Here is a 19,334-nt window from a genome sequence, read left to right on the forward strand (position 1 = left end):
AAAGATGTGAGGAACGCATTAAGAAGCAACTTTCCACCCTCCGCGCTGACCGGCCGACCATCCGCGCTGGTGAATACTACTAAAGATTCAGAGTTAGTAGATTCCAAATCCCGTGGAAACTCTACTAGTAGAACATACTGGTAGCCAATGCCCGTTTTAGCTATGGAAATTGCAGAAGACTATCATTTTCAACTACGAATTACAGCACGATGCTATTATCGCGAGATTCCGGTGCTCCGACCATCCGCCGCCTAAGTCGAACCCTTGAAAAATAGTATATAAGTTACTAGTCACCCCACAGAACGCACATCCTACATCTTCACTTTTTAAATCCAAGCCTGCCGATAAACTCATTGAAAGCAACTTGATCAACAAAGAAATTTGAACCACCACAACCCCCCAACAGGCCTCTCAAAACAACCCTTGCCAGCCACGACGTTACTATTACCTACCACATGTCTCCTCAGCCTCCACCAAACCCCCACGACGTCTTAATCGCCGGTGCAGGCCCCGTAGGCCTAATGCTCGCAACAGAGCTCCAGCTTGCCGGTGCAAAAGTGCTAGTCGTTGAGCGCAACCACGACTTCGACACCGCCGGCAAAGCAGGAGGTATAAACACCGCTTCTGTGGAAGCGCTGCAGCGCCGCGGTCTTCTCCCGGCGCTCCAAGCAGCGGCGCAACAGGCGCTTCCTAGAATCGCGCCGAAAGTGACTGTCAACGGCGTGAAGACGTCTCCGTACGCAGGTTCAGCGGGCCACTTTGGGGGTATTACTGTGCCGGCTGCGGCAGTGGATATGGGGGATCCGGTGCTGAGGGGACGAGGTCGTGATGGGTGGATCATGCTCGTGCCGCAGGTTGAGGTTGAGAAGGTGCTTTTTGCCCGGGCTCAGGAATTAGGTGTTGATATTTGGCGTGGGGTGGGCGTGCAGGACTTCCAGGATGATGGGGACGGTGTTAGGGTTTGGTTGGAGGGCGGCGAAGTACTTGAGCTGCGGGTGCCGTGGGTTGTTGGCTGTGACGGCGGGCATAGTCTTGTTCGACGGATTGGGGGATTTGATTTCCCTGGCACAGATCCTCAGATCACGGGGCGGCAGGCTGTGGTTGAGATTGAGGGGGCAGAGAAGTTGAAGCGAGGCTGGCAGTACACAGCGACGGGGGTCTATGTGTATGGGCCCATGCCGGGCTATGTGCGGACACTTGAGTTCGACGGTCCGCCGGCGAATAAGTATGCGGCCGTGACGGCGGAGGAGATGGAAGGGAGCTTGAGGAGAGTCAGTGGAATCAACGAAATTCGGATCCCCAAAGTGCTGAGCGGTTCGCGGTTTACGGACAATGCAAGGCAGAGCAGCGATTATCGGCGCGGGAGGGTTTTACTTTGTGGAGATGCCGCCCATGTGCATTCGCCGTTGAGCGGACAGGGACTGAACTTGGGGCTTGGGGATGCGGTCAACCTTGGATGGAAGCTTGGTGGTGTTGTTCGAGGGTGGCTTCCAGAGAAGCGCCTTGATACCTACACTAGTGAGAGGCATCCGATCGGCATGAAGGTGTTAGAATGGACACGCGCTCAGGTTGCGGTTATGCGAGGCAGTGCCGAAGCGTTTGCTCTCAGAGGCGTGGTGACTGACTTCTTGAGTACTCGAGATGGCGCCACGCATTATGTGAAACAGATCTCTGGCCTTGGTCAATCTTACGACCTCGGGCTCCCTGAACCACATCCATTGGTTGGAAAGGTATTGCCAGACATTGTGATGGAAGATGGAACGCGGTTGTGGGAGCATATGCAGGAGGGACGAGCCTTGCTTCTTGATCTGACAGCGGACGTTGAGATCGCACAGCTGAGTGAGGTCTACAAACCGCGATTGAAGGCCATCAGGTGTGCCTTGAATCATCAGGCTCTGAAGGCCTTGTTTGTCCGTCCGGATGGTTTCGTAGCCTGGGCAGGGGATTGCAATCACAACACAGGAAGCTTGAAAGATTCTTTGCGTTTCTGGCTTGATGCGTGATAAATAGCAGACATTGGCCATTGCCCAATGATTGTTGTATCCTTCGGATTGTATGGTAGGACTCTCCACTTCTCAAGGTATCTAAAATTATACTTGTTGCAAGAATCATCGTCGAACGTGTAGTTTTATTAATGCTCTGGCCAGTCACGTATTTTGGATAAGAAATAGTATTCCTGTTTTTATCCTACCTAGGTATCAAGATGAGATGACTCATTGATCTATGAAATTCGTCAATGCAAATGCGCCGCGGCCTCCATCCTTGGGGACATGTCTCCATGGCATACACCCTTTTCGTTTTGTATCATTGAAGTCAAAGTCGTCCTCAAGAGATGTAGCTACCGAGCACAGCCTTGGCCTGGTCATCAAGACGTTCCCCGGCGAATTGCGAAATCCGGCCGTTATGCGTCTTGTCGGCTTCCTTGAGATAAGCACCGACCCACTTCTTCAGGTCGGCACCAGTCTCGGGCCACGGATCTTTGTCTCCGGTCTTGATGGTGCTCAAGGCCGTGAATCCAACCCCAAAGGACATGTCCTCGATATCGACTTCCGTCATAAGATCGTCCTTGTGAGCAACTGCAGGCGGAAGCTCCAGCACCTTGAGAAGAGTGTTGCAGGTGGAGGCCCAGCCTTTGATGAATCGGGTGGCAAAGGCATCCGAATTGGCAAGGGTCTTGGTCAGTGACAGGACCGCTGTTTTTCGATCCAAGGGACGCGCAAGCTTTTGGGTCTCCTGGAGAATGACGTGAGGGTACACTTGGGTGAAGAGGCTTTGACAAATTAGTTATGTTATGAGAAAGAAAAAATAAAAACCCCCTGTTAGTTGAACGGAGCACTGGACGTACCCGGTTTGCACTTTCTCGGTCACTTGCATGATGAAGTCAGGGGAGTATCCTTTGTCATCATGGGCCGTGACGAAATGGTAGAATCGAACAAAGCGGAGAGATAAGTTTTCTGTCTTCGAATTTTGCAGACGGTGGAGAATAATCTGCATGATCGAGACGAAGTATTGCTCCAGAGCGGCACTAGGTCCTTTTATAAATATTCTACAGTTCATGAACGGTAGGAATAGGGTATGGAACTTACGGTGGGAAGCTGGCCACAACAGTTTCCAACAAATCAAACGCGTAACCTTCGTTAGCCTTGGTCGAGACCAACTTCTGGAAAATACCCAGAATCGGCTCGATTTGGTTGTTTTCCAGGATGAACTGCGACCCACGGGGGATGATGGAAGATAGCAAGCGGACCAGTGCTGGGATGTTTCCACGGGATTCCCACATGACAGGCATCAAAATGGGACCAATGAGCTCCTGGAAATAAGGTGGCAAAGTACTTGAGGGATTAGCCTCCAGAAGAGCAGCGAAAAGCTGGAAGACATAAGGCATGAATTCTAGTGACAGTTTTAGTTTTGGGCTTAGATTGAGGTACGGAGGTACATACCTTGCACATCACCCTGCAGGATGGCCGCAAATGGACTGTAAAGTGCTTGTTCAAGCTTGCCGGGTTCAGCAGGCGCAGAGTAGCGAATGAAAGCACCCAGAGCCTCGAAGAAAAAGTAGTAGAAGCGAGGATTGCTGGGGTTAGCGCTAATGATCTGAGTGATGGTGATGAAGCGTTGTAGGGCAAGATCGGAGAATGGCACAACACCATCCCGAATCACGACCAGAACACGCATCACACATCGCATCAAGAACTCGTTCTCTTGAACCTTCTCGGGGCGGGGTCCCTCTGAATAAGTTGGAAGATGTGCTCGGAGAGGTCTTTCGCGAGCGGAGTGATTTCGGCAGGTGAGATTATAGGCTGACGCTGAGCATCGCTGAGAAACAAGGCCCGCTCTACCGCAATCGCAGCGTAGGTATACACAACGTAGTTCGAAGAGGCCAGGTGTTTGACAAGGACAGGAAGAACCTGCTGCCACTGTTCCTTTGTGATGATGCTTCGGAAAGTGTAAAGGTATTTAATAGCATCCACCTTGAGGATAGGGTGGACCCCATCATCCGCAATCAGGTCCGCAGCAAGGTGCTGCTGGAAAAAGTCCGTGATGCTAACCAAATTGTTCGTGGCGGTAACACCGTGCGCGGCAGTTGCGACACCCTTGGCGGCGACAGCGGAGAAGAGATAAATCGCGGTGTCTTTCGATTTCCAGCTGGAAGCAGGGTCTTTGGAATACTCTGCCAGGTAGTGCTCGCTGTACTTCAGGACAACCTTTGTGACCGATTCTTCGAATTTTTCGGCCAAGCAGCGAAGGAAATCAGTCGCAGCACGGCGACGAGTCTCACTGTCTGATCCCTCCAAATCGCGTCGAATGAACTCAATGGGCTCATCCTCGAATAATTCTTCATCCGATTCACGGAGACTTACGTTAGGCAGAATGACCTTCTCAATGATTTGGCTCAAGGTCTCGTCTGCCTGGAAAGCCGCAGCATGCTCGGGCAGAGCAGCAACAGAGGTCAAGAAAGTCAAGGCACGACTGACGAGGATGTCGTACTTAGTCTCTTGGCCAATCGTGGTCAGAAGGCCCCACGAGCTCTGGATGAATTGGCCAACAAGTGGTCCGAAAGCATCCATGAACTTCTTGACATACAGAGTCAAATCCTCGAAGATCCCAGCACGAACATACTCCAGCAGTCCAGCCTCGGTATCATCACTGGTATGAAGTAGTTGGTTGTCATATGTCAAATATTTGTGCAGGATAGATGCGAGCGAGGAAATGTGTTCTTCGAACATCGGAGGAAGGTCATGGCAGGAAAGATCGTAGAAAAGCTTAACCATAAGATTCAGTTGAGTGAACCCTTGAATCAAGTTTTCTTTGTTGTTCTTATTTTGCTCTAAGTAGTTATCGAGTCCCTACAAGATCGTCGATAAGTTAGCGTCCTCTTGACGGAAGGAGAGCAGACGGTAAACGTGAATTTTTACCTCGAACAAAGCTAAGTATGGATTTCCAAACTTGTTCAGAACATGGTTGATTTCGGTGTAGAGTTCATTGGACTGGAAGAGAGGGCGCCATCTCTTGAAAATCGAGTGTGCAACCTGCAGCACACCCACGTTGACGCTTGGGTTTGACGGGTCCAACTTGGAAACGAGATCCTACCAACCAGTTAGATCTGCAATGCCATACTCCAAGACCAGAGGTACCTACATCCACGAGGGTATCCCAGCGCTCCCAGAAGTCACTGTCAGCAATTGCACTGACGGCCTCGCCCAGTTGGGTACGAATCGCAGGAGGCACTGAGATCATCAAGGAGATGAGTTCTCGCTTAATGGTCACTACCTCATCCGGCGGCAACTTATATTCACCATCCTCGTTCACCCAGTTTCTCTTGATGAAATTTTTGAAGCAAAGGGCGCTCGCTAGGCGGATGTTGTTGGGGGAGGAGTCCGACGCAGTAATGTGGAGGAGCTGGATCGAGAAGCCGGGCTTTTGCTCTTCTTGACGAAGAGCATTCTCAGCTGAAATAGAGTTAGAGACATTGTCGTATCTTTTCATCGTGGCTGACTTTCTATAGACTGACCTTCTTTGTTCCGTCGCGGGTCCAAGCTGGCCTCCAACAGAGCTCCCAGCGCCTCCGCCATTTTCACCGATACGTGGGGTATCAACAGAAGGGAGGGGCAACACGATCGCAGATGGGTGGAGAAATCGGGGAGAATTCCGACAGTAGTTGCAAAGAGATTGTCCAGCTGAATATCACCCAGAGCACTGGTTTGGATGTGGGAGACTCACGGGAAGTGAGGATGAAGGAAGCTCGACAAAGAGCATAACAAATAAATGAGAGCCCATATAATAGAAAGCCCACTGCGTCAACAATCTAGTCCTAAAGCGGCTAGTGAATCACGTGATTTTCTGAGGTTTATTGCTCTATTATTGCGTCACGTGACATTATGGCGGCTAGCAGATTGGGACTCGTGATTCAATAGTCCAGTCTACTTGTTGATCGCACCTTCTCTCCTTACGTTCGGTATTTACATACAAGGCAACATGGGCCATCCGAATCGATGCATTGCAAAGCCACTAAGCTAAACAAATTATCAGTGTGAAATGACACATACTGCGGTAAAAGTCTTGGGTCTAGGCAGATGAAAAGGCATGGAAATTGGGATTCTTTGTCAAGGAAATAGCAAGTAAATACGGGTCAATTCTCATGGCATAAACCACCCAGTGGATGTATTTCCCGTCCCTCAAAATTCAATAGCCATATGGACCTTGTGCCCATCCACGATTTCTCTCGGGGTTCCAAGGGAGAAACACCTGCGTCAATCCCATTCCCGAGCGACTCAAACTGATGATACGCAAAAATTTCATATTTAAACCTCGCTAGCCATCGTATATAGTAGTAGCCCCCATGGTCAGAAGGTATTCTGGACCGCGTTCAACTTAGACAGACCCTGCATGCATATCTAAAGGACAGCCGTACATGCCAAAACCTTCCATCACACGAAGTACGTTCTTTCCTTCAGATGGTAGATCGGTACCATAGAAGCGGTTGGGATTTATATTGAAAATTGATCTGGTGCAGCTTGTCCAGCTTAAATGCAGCAGAGAACCGTGGAAAAGACATGCCAGTGGTAATGACACAGTGTCGACCTTTCAAGAGAGACTACCATTTTGTGTTTCATACAATTCTTCACTAGCAGAAAAGGCGGAGTACTCCCAGGTGACATCTGTGCTGTGTAGACTTCCCCCGGGTTAGAATTCATCGCCAATGAGACACTGAGAGGACAAACGCGGCATGATTGGGAGTTTCTCCGGCAACGAGTATATTCTTAAACTTGGAACATGGTGGGAAAGAGAACTAAACAATATTCAAGGTTATCTCCAAAGGCCTAATGTCTGAATCCTCCGACTGTCCGGTTCTTTTGGCGATGACAAACTGTCAAAAAAGGCATTCCTTCAGAGGTCATATTATATATACATGGTAGTCTTGCAAATTTCGTACTAATTACGATACAGGAGGAGAAACATAATTATAGTATGTAAAAGGTACAAGGATATAGACAGCATAGGAATAAACAAAACCTGAAATCACTCAATACACCCTTGAGACCAGCGACACAATATGCTGTAGCATGTGGCAAGGAATGCAGAAGCTAAGCTCTTTGAGTCGGTCTGTATTGTTCTAGTACAGCCACCTGAAATTCAGCTTCTATTCTTTTTGAACTTTTTTGCTTTTTCCTGTTTTTCTTTCTGCAAATAAGCTCTGGTGCATCACGGTCTACTGTCTGAGGCAAAAGTACCCTGCGTATAGCTTATTCTGCCACGCGGTGCCAAGTGTGTGGTTGTTGTGACTGTTTCCAGATCTATTCTCTGTATTTAATTCGAAAATCCATTTGTCATAGCCAGCATGTCGGTCCCTCTCCGCATAAGTGGGCCATCTGGGGCCACATGTCTCTTTCTCTTTCCGGGTGGTTGCCAATATCCTAGGATATTATTACATGATTCCGAGGGAAATTTACGTACAAGGACGCTAAACGAACCTGCGTTTGATCTAACCCTCCCTTTATTATCATCTTGATGTATTTCTAGAGGTTAATAAAAACAAACAACTAGCAATGAAAAAGTTCTGAAAGTGGCGTGGACCTCCAAGTCCTAGCGCTGCTTATATATTCCACCAGATAAGTGATATCATCTCCAAAAATCAAGTAAATTACATAGATAGGAATTTACAATTGGAAGACCCGCATAAATTTTTCCCTAGCTAGGTTAATTTGAGAATCTATGATTTGGTTTGTGGAGTATTTCCTTGTTATGACCATCGAAGTCTGAACGCATTCATTGGCGGAAGCTATTCCTTCGAATACGAGAATTTAAGTATTTTAAAAGCCACCGATATAAATAGAAAATTATTTTCCATGAATTTTATTAGAGTTAACCTCAATAGCAGTACAAAAGGAGTACTTCTCGAAGAGCAGTTAGATATCGGTTGTTTCTACCCGGTCATATAATATTGGACTACTAGTCTAAGTAGAAATAATGTAGAAGTCTTAGATAATTTGAAACGAAAGCGGAATGGACTCGGATTGTAAGCCCTTTCCTATCGAAATGTCATATTCAAGCTCGGTTTGCAGCAATATCTCGGAATTTCCGTTCTCGAGAATCATGCCTCAGAACTTCGCGCTGTGGCTTTTCAAGGAGAAAACAGATTAGTCAATTCCACTCCAGTTTGCCCTCGAAATATCATTGCACTGCCCTTTTTCAAACCCGAGTGCTTTTCTTTTGGTTTTCTATTATCATTTCTGCTCTGGTCTACGGAATCGACCGAATTGGCAGCTACGGGTCTTCATACATTCGATGGCGGACAGGAGTCAACTACTGGGCCGCCAGTCGAGTGGCCAGTCACTTTGAAGAGTTTAGGATTTCAAGTTGTCAATTACAAGGAGCATCAGACCGGAAGGATTCGGCCGATGAAGCGCGGTAATTGCGTTCCAATGATTAATTGAGGAAACTTGTTGCATCTGCAAATGCCGGTGCAGGGGTGAAGAAGCGTAAGGAAGCTAGAATGACTTGCCATCATGCAGATCCATCACAACCCGACAGAAGAGAATACGATGAATCACAAACATATCTGCCGATCTTTATGCACAACCATGCGTCTTGACGCTCAAGTGACGTGGGCTGCCTTGTTCCCAGGACCCATCTGGCGGGTAGATGCCAACGAGAGGACCAGTGGAGCGAATACCTAATTTTTTGGTCGGTATAATGAGCACAAGATCTGAGATAGTCTGTGGTATGGTAGACCATCGGGAGAAGAATTCACAGAGCAAAACATCCCCAGGCTTGATAGCCTTCCGGGATCTATGCCCGAATTCTGAGTCCTGCGACCGGTCCAGGCAGTGGCGAGTGTTTACTTTGCGAGAGCGATCGCTAGGCAAATCTCGGCATTTGGCACGAGCGGTGGGGGAAGCGGGTCGAGGCCCAGCTGTTTCCCAGCATTCTGGGAACTTTCTTACTGCTTCTCTAACCGACATGGGCCTATCGCTAGCGGGCGGGTCCACTGTCCAGCTTTGTGTGGCTGGCTAAGCCCAGTTCTATTGATCTCTCTCCCGCAGCTCCGTCGTACTAATGCACGATGCGGTAGTGACCACAGCGGGGTCCAGCCAGCCCCCAGTTCTCTCAAGTTGGGACGGAGTTCACCGGAACGAACTAGATTCTTATGGCGGGGTTCGAAACAAATCTGCTCGCTGAACCCTCTCAGAGGGGTATGTCGGCTTTGGTGGTTCTTCTCGGCTCCGATGGATGAATCAAGCGCTGGTGTCATCTCCGTCTTCACCTGGACCCAAGCCACTTGAAAACAAAGACAAAGCAGCCGAGGGTGATCACACTCCGGGGGTTCGGGAGGCTAATCTGGGAAACGGGAGCTAAGTGGAACCTTTGTCGTCAGAGATCCTGCATACACTGCACATGCCTGGTCGGCCATGGTAGGATCCGTTGTTATGCAACCCCGCTCAATGGAACAAGCAGAGAGGATATCGATGGTTACAGATGGATTATGATCGGCAGATCGGCCGACAAATTCAGTCATCGATTTTGCTCCCATCTCAGCCTAAGTACTCTGTACTGAATCATGTGCCCCACAATCTCGCCTACGACTAGGAACTCCTCCATTCAGTTGGGACCTGGCTAGCCAGCCATTTTCATGCACGGTGCACACCCTCAGCTATGTACTTCTGTCTGACTTTTGCTGAGCCGAGTGTGCGGTGCTGAAAATAAGCAATAAAAATGCGCCATTCGAAGCGCCCTGCCTCAAGCTAGCGGCCACCCCGAGTTCTTGCCGCCCACCTGCTTTCATATCGGCTGTTTTCCCACGCACAACTCCCACAGGAGTGGATCTCTCCGTCTCCGCAGCTCCCACGACAATCTTGATGAAGCACGATGATGTCCTCGGTGGAGTAAGGATCGCCAGTCAATTGCATTTGTCTGCATGCGCTATCACTGTACTCCACTAAAGCATTAGGTTGCATTGCAAGACAGATAGCCGGAGAATTACAGCGCGTTTCCACAAAATACCGTGCAGTGTCTTTCCATTCAAGTACCTTCAGCTATGATACTTTGAAGAGAGGAAGCTCGTTGTACCAATGCAGCTTGACAGATGCGATTTCGACGGGCCCGTGGGGGGAGGGGGAAGGGGGGAGAACTCACGAAAGCTCACGCAAGGCGACGCTGCAGATCACTCCATTGGAAAACAATACCAAGAAAATCAAATTACAGACAAGCTAGCTCAATCGAGAAGCTCCGAGGGTGGGTGCTTTGTGCCCACCAAAGCTAAAGCTCATTGCCACATCTTGAAATCGCCGAGCGTCGCATGGCCCATACGTAATTTAAAAATCCCAGATATTCCAATTCAAGAAAAAATTGCCGGATATGAAAGATTGTGGCCATCTTTTCAGCTACTTAAGTCCGAGTATTTCCTTCACTGGTTCCCCATTTCGAACCAACCCGCAATCCTGGCCCAAATTCTCTGTTGCTTTAAAGGCTATCGCCATTTCCATCGCCGCCGCCGCTGCTGTTGTTCAGCAGAAGAGCCCAACCTTACCACGGAGCCCTTCGTTCCCCCAAGACCTACAACTTCCTCTGCCTCAAATAAGTCTACTCAGAGAGCTGAAAAAGTCTCTCTTCCGGAAATCCTAGCCAAAACCCCTTCTAAATCCTCAATTGAAGTCTCCAAGTCAAATATGGCCCCTGGTATCGTCTCCCCAGTACCGGGTAACCACCACTCCGCGTTCTACAACTTCTTCCACGGTGGCTCGCGGCAGGTATCCGGAGTCTCTGGTGCCCTCGAAAACGACAACATCTCGCAAAATGGACGCTCTTCTTCCCGGCGGGAATCTTTCATGCCACGCAAACCTAATGGAGCAAATGCGTCTAATCTTACAAGTGTTGTCCAGTCTCTTTATCGCCGTAGCGGTGACGAACTCGGTGCCTCAACATCTTCTAAGCTTTTGAACAGCACCTATCACTCTCTTGTGGAGTGGATCCGTGTTCAGCGTATGAGCCATTTGCCCCCAGAAGGTAGCAGTTATGATAAGGTTCTGGCTTGGGCGCAGCTCTTTATTGAGCGCCTTCACCACTTTGATGAAGCTATTCACGATTTTGCCGGGGATAGCGGTCTTGCCACCCAGCTATCTTACGGTTACTGCGGCATGCTGCTTGATGTAAGCCAAAACAAAGTATCCTGAAACATAGCGAGTTCTAACCATCGAAACCAGCTTGGCAAGGAGAATGCCGACGCTTTGATGATCTCTTTCGGGTTCTTCTATAGCACATCTTCAACATTGGTAAATTTGCTTGAGCGCACTGAGCTTTTCGCTGTATCGCAGGAAATCAAGGAGCAGCTGATTCTGGCCCTTGCTGATCTGGTTACATTGGTTCACAGTGTCTCAACTCACTTCCACCAGGCTATCAGTGGTTTGACCACTGCTTCTGTCTCTGTCAATATCTATGATACTTTTCCTGGCCAGATCCAGTCTTTCAAGGACCGATGCAGAAAGATTGCGGAAGCCATGTGGCGCCATCAGCTGTCCCGTGAGAACATTGATACTGAAAAAGGTAGATTTACCTCAATATTCCTGCGAGCGAAAGTCAATTGCTTACCCGAATCATCTCCAGTGTCTTTGGTCAAGTCTGTTCACCATTGGCTCGCTCCTGAGGATGGTGTTCTAGCGCGTCTAGCGGAGAACACCTCCCATCTTGCTCATGAGCGAGAGGAGAATACCTGTCTTTGGGTTGGCTCAGCATTGTCACTCTTCCTGAAGAAACAGACCAAGACGCTAGCCTTCAGCGGCAAGCCTGGATCTGGAAAGACCGTTGCAGCTTCCGTCCTTGTCGATCGCCTGCAGGACCCCATTGGCAGCGTCACTTATAAGACCTTATTTGTTCCTATTAGTGAGTTTTTGGAGAACCATCACTGTATAAGCGACATTCTAATTCTTGGATTCTGAAAGATGCCCGAATCCCGGCCGAGGCTACTGCTATAGCGGTTGCTAAAACTATCCTTCACCAGCTGTTCGAAAAGCGCATTGGGAACATTCAGCTTCTTCAAATTCTAAGTGAGGCTTACGAGCAAAGTAGAAAGACCACTTCTGAAGCTGAATATGAGGACCTTCTGTGGCACGCTTTGCACCGAACCCTGGGAGCGGCCATGCGAGGTTCAAAAGAGCTCATCATCATTGTCGATGGTATTGATGAAGCCACTTGTGGCGAAGCCCATCTCTTTGAAAAGCTCACCAATGCTGTTGCCCATACAGCTGCGGTCAGATTGATCACTCTCGGTGGAGAGAAGCCAAAGGATACTACGAACGTGCTACATGTTCCTATCAATGAGGAGCGTAATGGCGAGGACGTCTCCATCGTGGTGCGCAGCAACCTTGAGCACAGCAAGGTCTTCCGAGAGATGTCTGAACTGGAACAAGAGACTATCATTGACGAGATCTCTGAGGCCGCCCATGGCTCGTTTCTTTGGGCAAAACTCTGTGCAAATAGTATTCGTCACGAGCACACTGCAGAAGATCTGCACAAGGTCGTTGAGACTGTGATAAGCAGCAAGCTCACCATCACTGACTTCGTACAAAGAGCCATCTCATCGCACGATGTCACCGATGATGCTCGTCACATGCTCCTTTGGCTTGCCACTGGTGACCGGCCATTTCAAGTGAAGGAGCTTCTCCTTCTGGCCTCTGTTGATGTCCATCACCGCACAATTGTGGAGCGAAAATTGAGCCCCGTGGGTATTCTCAAGCCCCTAGACAGCCTGATTCTTTTCCAGGATGGACAAGTCTACTTCCGTCACGGACTGATCCGGAGCGCTATCTTGGATGTTTTCTCGAAAGGCAAATTGGTTCCCACGATCAAGGACCGCCACGCTGACTTGGTCACTCGTTTATTGATTTATATTAAAACTGTTCTTCCTGAGCAGCATGAACCGTCTCTTTCTCCCCTAGACTACCATGATACCAACAGTCTGATTCAGAAACACCCTCTCCTTGAGTTCTCTGTTCGTTACTGGTATCAACACTTGACGCAGACCACGGTTTTCAAGACCCACGGTGAGGTCCATACTGCTAAGGAGTTTGGCAAGGTCTTCCCCTCGAGTGTTACCTTGTTGCTTCTCCAGAATACTGTGTGGAGTAACGTCATTACCCCCCAGATTGCTCAAGTACCACACTACTACTTGCAACTTGTACCGCCACATCTTGACTCCCAACAATGTTGTCACTCTGCAGTCCATGATCACATTGGCCATGTTCTACCGTGGCATCGAGCTTGTGCATGATTCTATTCCTCTCGTCTATGAGATCACCACCCTCAGCAAAACTTTGCTTACGACTCGCCACCTTGTCACTATGAAGATGGCAAACATCTTCCTTGAATTGACTACTACTGAAGTCACAAGCTCTCGGACTGAGATCATGATCAAACGCGAGGAGATCTACCTCTTGCTTGTCGAATGCTATAAAATCCACTATGGAAACAACTCCGAGAACGTTGTTACCACTCTACAGGCCCTGATTGAGCATTACCGCCTAACGAAGGAGGAGAAGAAGATTCAAGAGATTACTGTGATTATTCAGTCTATAACTGGTGTCACCACTGAGAAAGATACCTCCCACGGTGATCTCCACGTCCACCTGAGACACAAGCGCCACCACAGTGATGGAGGCATTCGTTTTGTCTTGGATGTTGAAGAGGATGAGCGTACCTCTGAAGAATTCGACTTCCATGCTCTCCTACAGTTGGCTGAGAAGTACCGTGCTGATGGTCAGATTCTCGAAGCTGAGCGCGTGTATGTCGAGATATGGCAGCGTGCCTCGCACGAGTGCCGCATTCAGTCTTCATCCTACTGGGAGGAGATCAAGCTAGAGTCTGTCATCATCTACTCCAAGTTTCTCAAGCAGGAGAAGAGAGAGACTGAGTCATCTGCAATCCTCTCCAGTGTCTGGGAAGAGTACCGCCACTCTAGCCTGACTTTGACAGAGAAGACTTCCCACCACTTCCAAGAGATAGCAACCATCATGGCCTCAGTTGGCCTTACTGCTGCCGCTCTGTCGATCTTCAAGCAATGTGCTCATTACTATGAGAGTAGAAATCAGACCAGTTCTTCCCGTTTTGAGGAGATCAAGAAGAGTATCACTACTACTTCTGAGCACGTTATGAAGTCTGCCAGCTCTTCATCGTCTACCGTGTCAGAATCTACCTTGGAAGAAATTGTATTCGAGGCCTCTTCTTCGCACAAGGTTGACCAGAGCTCCTTCACAGCTACCACTACTCTGGTTGAGCTTTACGTCTCCCAGCACCGCTGGAAAGATGCCACTCGCGTCACTAAGAAGGTCCTTGAAGGAACTTGGTCCACCTTGTTCGCTGCCTCAATTCAAGATGTCATTCTGCCAAAGGACAACATTGAGAACACTATCGAGCTAGCTGAGCGTCTGTGCCAGTGCTACCACTATCGACGCCGTTTCACCCGCGAGGAGAACATTCGGACTCGTATCTACCATGCGATCCGTCATCATCGCCCCGTGGACGATAAGATCAGGGAGCGCATCACGGTCGAACTTATTAGATTCTTTGAGCGTACTTCACAAACCGATAAGGTCATCAGCACCTATCAGGAGCTACTGGATGACCAGGTCAAGCATTACGGCCACGATCACTCCGTCGTTATCAAGACTCTGTGGACTCTCGCCGAGCTTACTCGTCCCCGCCCAATCTTCATTGAGTACTACCAGCGAATCATTCGGGCTCTGAACAAAGACTCTCCTCACTGCAAGCCAGAAGCGCTGGAGCCTCTGATTATTGTTGCTACTGAGCTATGGTATCAGAGCCGCTACTCCGATGCTGTCGCTTACTTCACCTTGCTCTTCACCACTTTCCTGAGCCACCCCAAGCAGCCCAGATTTGAGAACACCGTCTTTGTGCAGGAGATCTTTACACGCTACACCCATTGTCTCCGCTCAGTTCGTACTGATTACAGTATCATCCATAAAGTGACTCTTGACTATTACTCCAAAGTCAAAGCTGTCTTCGGTGCCACCGCTTCGATCACTATCCAAGCAACTCTAACTCTTGCTAGAGTGTGCCAGGAGTCCAAGCGCTATGAGGCTGACGCTATTGCGTTGTATGAAGAGCTTCTGAAGATCAAGTCCACCGAGGTTGACATTGAGGAAATTTCGGCGACCCTCGACAGCATCTACGAAGAGCAGACTCTCATTGCGACTTCTTCGAACACAACCCTCTCATCCTCGCAGGTTGAACGGGCTTCGAAGGTCTTGCGTAAGCGCATTACCACTACCCGAGAGACTCATGGCTGGGCTCATGAGGAGTCTCTGTCTAAGCTCAAGGAGATTGTGTCTTTTCACTCCAAGCACAGCGAGACTGAAAGTGTCCTGAAGGAGCTCAAGGAGTCGACCGTTCAGATCATTTCATCTGAGAGGTCCTCTACCAAGCTCGTTGCCGCTGCTGTCACTATTGCTAGTAGCTACGTTGCTACCAAGCAAGTGCACAAAGCCACTGAAATTTCGCAGGAACTTTACCGCCAGATCATCATGAAGGACAGTACAAATGTCAAAACTTGCCAATTTGATCTGACTTCTAAGAGCCGGCAGAGTCTTGTTTTCTTGGCCCAGTTTGAGCATAGCCTGCATCAGCACAGTACTTCTGTGACCGACATCCTCGCATCGCTGACCACTGAGTATGTGTATTTTGAGGAATTCCGCAGCTTCTGCTCCAGCAAGTCTGTCTCTTTCCACGAGGTTACTATCTCTGCTTCGCGCCTATACTACTTCCTGCTTCGTAGCAACCGCCTCGAGGCTTCTTCTCGCGTGTTTGCTGAGCTCAGTGCCTACTTTCTGTCGACTGAAGGAAAGCGTACCAAGTTGACAGACGCGAGCCAAATCAAGATATTCCTCAGCACTATCTTGAGCCATTTCAACACTCACAAGTCGTCGGACTTTATCCGATCGGTCGGTATTGCTAGCAACGTCCGGGTTATTGAACTCCTCAAGTCCCGTCAGTATGAAGATGCTCAGAACCTGGCCCTGGCCTCGTTCTACTACATCTCATCCCACGAAGTTTTCAGGACCGCCGCCATCGTGAAATTCGTTTTCACCCTCGGTGTATTTATTACCGGTCGAACCATCACCCCCCCAGCCCGACGCTGTTACTCAGAAGAAGCTGCACGGTGTATCTGCCACTATCATCCGAGAGGTTCTCCACGTCATCGGCGATCTCAAGATCAGCTTGGCTCAGATCAACCTGGACTACCTTAACATTCTGATCGGTCTCCTCGGCGAGCAGAAGGAGTACAAGACCCTGGTCTGGCTCCTGGGCGGCCTCTGGTCCAGCCGCAGCCAGCAAACCAATTGGCCTCCTCATATCACCCTCGGTCTTGCCCGCCGCTACATCCTCGCCCGCTATCTAGTCGGCGACGCACTAAAGGCCTCCCGTCTGGCTGAGGACATCGTGTACAACTGCCGACGTGTCAACGGCGCCCGCCACTCGAGCACCCTGGAGATGTCAACCCTGCTCACCCAGCTGTACACTGGCATCGCCCAGCGCTACCAGAGCGAGAAGGGCGGGCAGCACATGGCCAACAAGTACTACAAGAAGGCCGCCACTGTGCACGAGAACATTCTCCGCGCGTTCATCGACCCCGTCCTGGCTGACTTCGAGGGCGGCCTTGACAACAGCTTCAGTGTCGACGGCTCCGCTTACGATTTCAATATGGAAGAAGTCACCAACGGCTCCTCGCAGATCGATGGTGAGCATGTCCGTCATCACCTGCAGCTGCTCAAGCTTGCTGTGCAACGTCTGGGTGACTGGCCTAAGGAGTACAGTGAGTACGAGCGCCTGTACAATGATCTCCGTGAGGAATTCAATGCAGACCTTGAGGGAGTTGAGAGTGTTCAGAAGTGGAACTTGAAGGGATTTGGTGCGGGCAAGGCCTCGAGTAAGGAGGATAGCCTGAACCTGGACGGCATCTCCTGGGAGCTGGATCTCCAGCAGAAAGCCGCCATTGAGGAGGAGGAAGAGGAACTGTAAATTTCTTGATATTTCGTCTGACTTGAAATCGCGCTGTTGTCTTACATTTTTGTGAATTTCCGTTCTATTTCTGTCTTTATAACTAATCGGTCCTTTTGTACTAATCGGCGATGTTTCATTTGAATTTGAGCTCATTATCAAATTGCAAGGCTTAACTAGAGGCTCTACTTCTACCACTAGGAAAAATAATCAGGGATCAAACCTTCCACCTTCTGCATCACTCATCCAGAAGTCCCTTCCATGAATCAGATTATGCCTTGGTTTTCTGTTCGTAGATCTATGGATAACTATCCCCCCAGCTGAGCCGAGGAAAATCATGTTAAGTGGGGCAGGGTCAATTACCAACAATGGCTCAACATGACTCACGCTGGGCTTATTTCCACGCTGATCGACATGGTGCGTATCACAATATGGAACCATCCTGATTTAAAGTGACCTGTAGAGCTTGAAATATTATTCTGCATACTAGCAGCTAAATAGTAGTGTCTCTCCGTCATGGCCGACGCTCGAAACCATGCCATTGTCTACGGCGCATCCGGGATCATTGGCTGGGCTCTAGTCGACCAGCTGTTGAAACATTACCCTGCCCCAGGAACGTTTTCTAAAGTCACCGCAATCACAAATCGGCCTCTGGATCTTTCCAAGTCTTTCTGGCCTGAGAAAAGGCCGACCGGGCCTGAATTGGAGCTTGTTTCCGGAATCAATCTCAGCAGTGACGGGGTTTCTCTAGCAGATATTTTGAGAGAACGAGTCAAAGATATTGAAAATGTTACTCATGTTTACTATTTAGGTCCGTGAAAGCCTGTGTAGAAGTTGATCTGATCACGCTAACAGCCGAAGTCTTCACTGCAATGGAGGACGATGTCGAGGAGGTCGCGACCAATTATCGCATGTTCCAGCGTGTCATCGATGTACACAATGTGACAAGTCCCAGGCTTAAGTTCGTGGCCTTCCCAGGAGGAACAAGAGTACGTCCTCTCTAAATTGAAAACGACATCTTGACCTGACCCTACTATGACAGGGATACGGTATCTACGTGCCGGGCGGCACTTTCACTCCACCTCTTCGCGAAGAAATGGTGAAGAGCCTGCCATCCGACTACAGCAAAACAGTCGTTTACCCGGCGTATCGTGAGATGCTCACCAAAGCGAGCGATGGTAAAAGCTGGACGTGGTGTGAAGTTTGCCCAGATACCATTGTAAGACTATCGTCATCTCAGCCACGCTGAGCTTTAACTGACTTGGCGCAGATCGGCTTCACTCCCAACGGGTCCCAATTTAGCTTGGCGCTCCACTGGGCCCAATACCTGTCATTATATGCCTTCAACCACGACATCAAGCCTCGTTCTCAAAGTAAATCCTCGAGAGTCGAAGTGCCTTTCCCCGGGAGCACCCTTGGAGCCAACTCTTTGCACACGCCCGTATCGAGCAAGATACTCGCCCGATTCATGATATACGCCTCTTTGAGCCCGGAAAAATGTGGGGGCGGCCGGCTTTTCAATATCGCGGATCGCGCAAAGCCATGTACTGCCAATGAAGTCTGGCCGCAGTTGGCAAGCTGGTTTGGCTTGAAGGGTGTGCAGCCTCCTGACACTGAGCCCGCCGGAGAGGAATTGAAAGCCGGCCAGCTCCCTAACTCTACCCCCAATCTTCTACCGGGAGAGTATACTAGCAGATATCAGCGTCTCTTTGCGGAGTATGGCTGCTTAAATGCTGCCCATGCCGGCGTGGGAGTAGGAAATCGGCAGTTGGACAGTGTTGGGTATTGGTTGACCTTTGATCGCCAGTTGAGTTTGGATAGAATCAGGGAATGCGGGTTTGAGGAAGAGCAGGACCCAGTGAAAGGCTGGTTGGAAAGTTTTGAGCTTTTCCAGAAGGCAGGTCTCATATTATAGCGCTAAATCATTGGCTTCTAGGCCGGAGTGACATTCCTATACCCAATGCTCAGTTCTGGTTCTCTTTTGTCTTTTATGCAGTGTGTAATTCCTGGATATGCTGACTGTGGCGGGCTTTTGCTTCATTGTCCCATATCGTATACTAGCCGTTTGAAGGACGTTTTTCTGTGTATTAGAGCCCACACCCGTTTAGACGCCCCACCGTGCTCCACTCACAGTGGATATATTATCCATAGTTGAGCGTCCTTTCTATAGGATGGCAAAACACCTGAGTCCGTCCGCTGGGTTTTGGGCGGCAGTCTATGAAGTACTAGAAGCGCTGGTAGCTTCTGGCTGGCGCAAAGCTCGGCTGTGTTGGACAAAAGTTGGCCAGGGGCGGTAAGATCCACCCCACCTCAACCGACGCTGAATA

The 19,334-nt window shown here is 49.4% G+C and overlaps 4 protein-coding genes across 4 annotated transcripts; 3 read left to right on the forward strand and 1 right to left on the reverse strand.

Moving 5' to 3' along the window:
• Nucleotides 1-455: 455 nt before the first annotated feature.
• Nucleotides 456-2,003, forward strand: N7468_000357 (uncharacterized protein; the record flags this gene model as incomplete). The annotated part of the gene is made up of 1 exon (XM_058469654.1): nt 456-2,003. One exon carries the CDS (start codon nt 456-458, stop codon nt 2,001-2,003), a length of 1,548 nt encoding a protein of 515 aa, XP_058335685.1.
• A 322-nt stretch (nt 2,004-2,325) lies between these two features.
• On the reverse strand, nt 2,326-5,573 carry N7468_000358 (uncharacterized protein; the record flags this gene model as incomplete). Its single annotated transcript, XM_058469655.1, has 8 exons — nt 2,326-2,770; nt 2,846-3,025; nt 3,087-3,390; nt 3,441-3,728; nt 3,806-4,847; nt 4,917-5,087; nt 5,140-5,450; nt 5,513-5,573. The coding sequence occupies 8 exons, from the start codon at nt 5,571-5,573 to the stop codon at nt 2,326-2,328; spliced, it is 2,802 nt and encodes a 933-aa protein (XP_058335686.1).
• A 5,094-nt stretch (nt 5,574-10,667) lies between these two features.
• Nucleotides 10,668-17,028, forward strand: N7468_000359 (NACHT domain protein; the record flags this gene model as incomplete). Its single annotated transcript, XM_058469656.1, has 5 exons — nt 10,668-11,147; nt 11,202-11,877; nt 11,937-13,171; nt 13,215-16,103; nt 16,156-17,028. The coding sequence occupies 5 exons, from the start codon at nt 10,668-10,670 to the stop codon at nt 17,026-17,028; spliced, it is 6,153 nt and encodes a 2,050-aa protein (XP_058335687.1).
• A 495-nt stretch (nt 17,029-17,523) lies between these two features.
• Nucleotides 17,524-18,922, forward strand: N7468_000360 (SDR family oxidoreductase; the record flags this gene model as incomplete). Its single annotated transcript, XM_058469657.1, has 4 exons — nt 17,524-17,818; nt 17,869-17,996; nt 18,050-18,226; nt 18,278-18,922. The coding sequence occupies 4 exons, from the start codon at nt 17,524-17,526 to the stop codon at nt 18,920-18,922; spliced, it is 1,245 nt and encodes a 414-aa protein (XP_058335688.1).
• Nucleotides 18,923-19,334: the final 412 nt, after the last annotated feature.

Source organism: Penicillium chermesinum (assembly GCF_028974085.1).
Source record: "Penicillium chermesinum strain IBT 19713 chromosome Unknown utg000001l:1.0-1975020.0:1.0-1976611.0, whole genome shotgun sequence".
In the NCBI taxonomy this organism is placed as follows: Eukaryota; Fungi; Ascomycota; class Eurotiomycetes; order Eurotiales; family Aspergillaceae; genus Penicillium; species Penicillium chermesinum.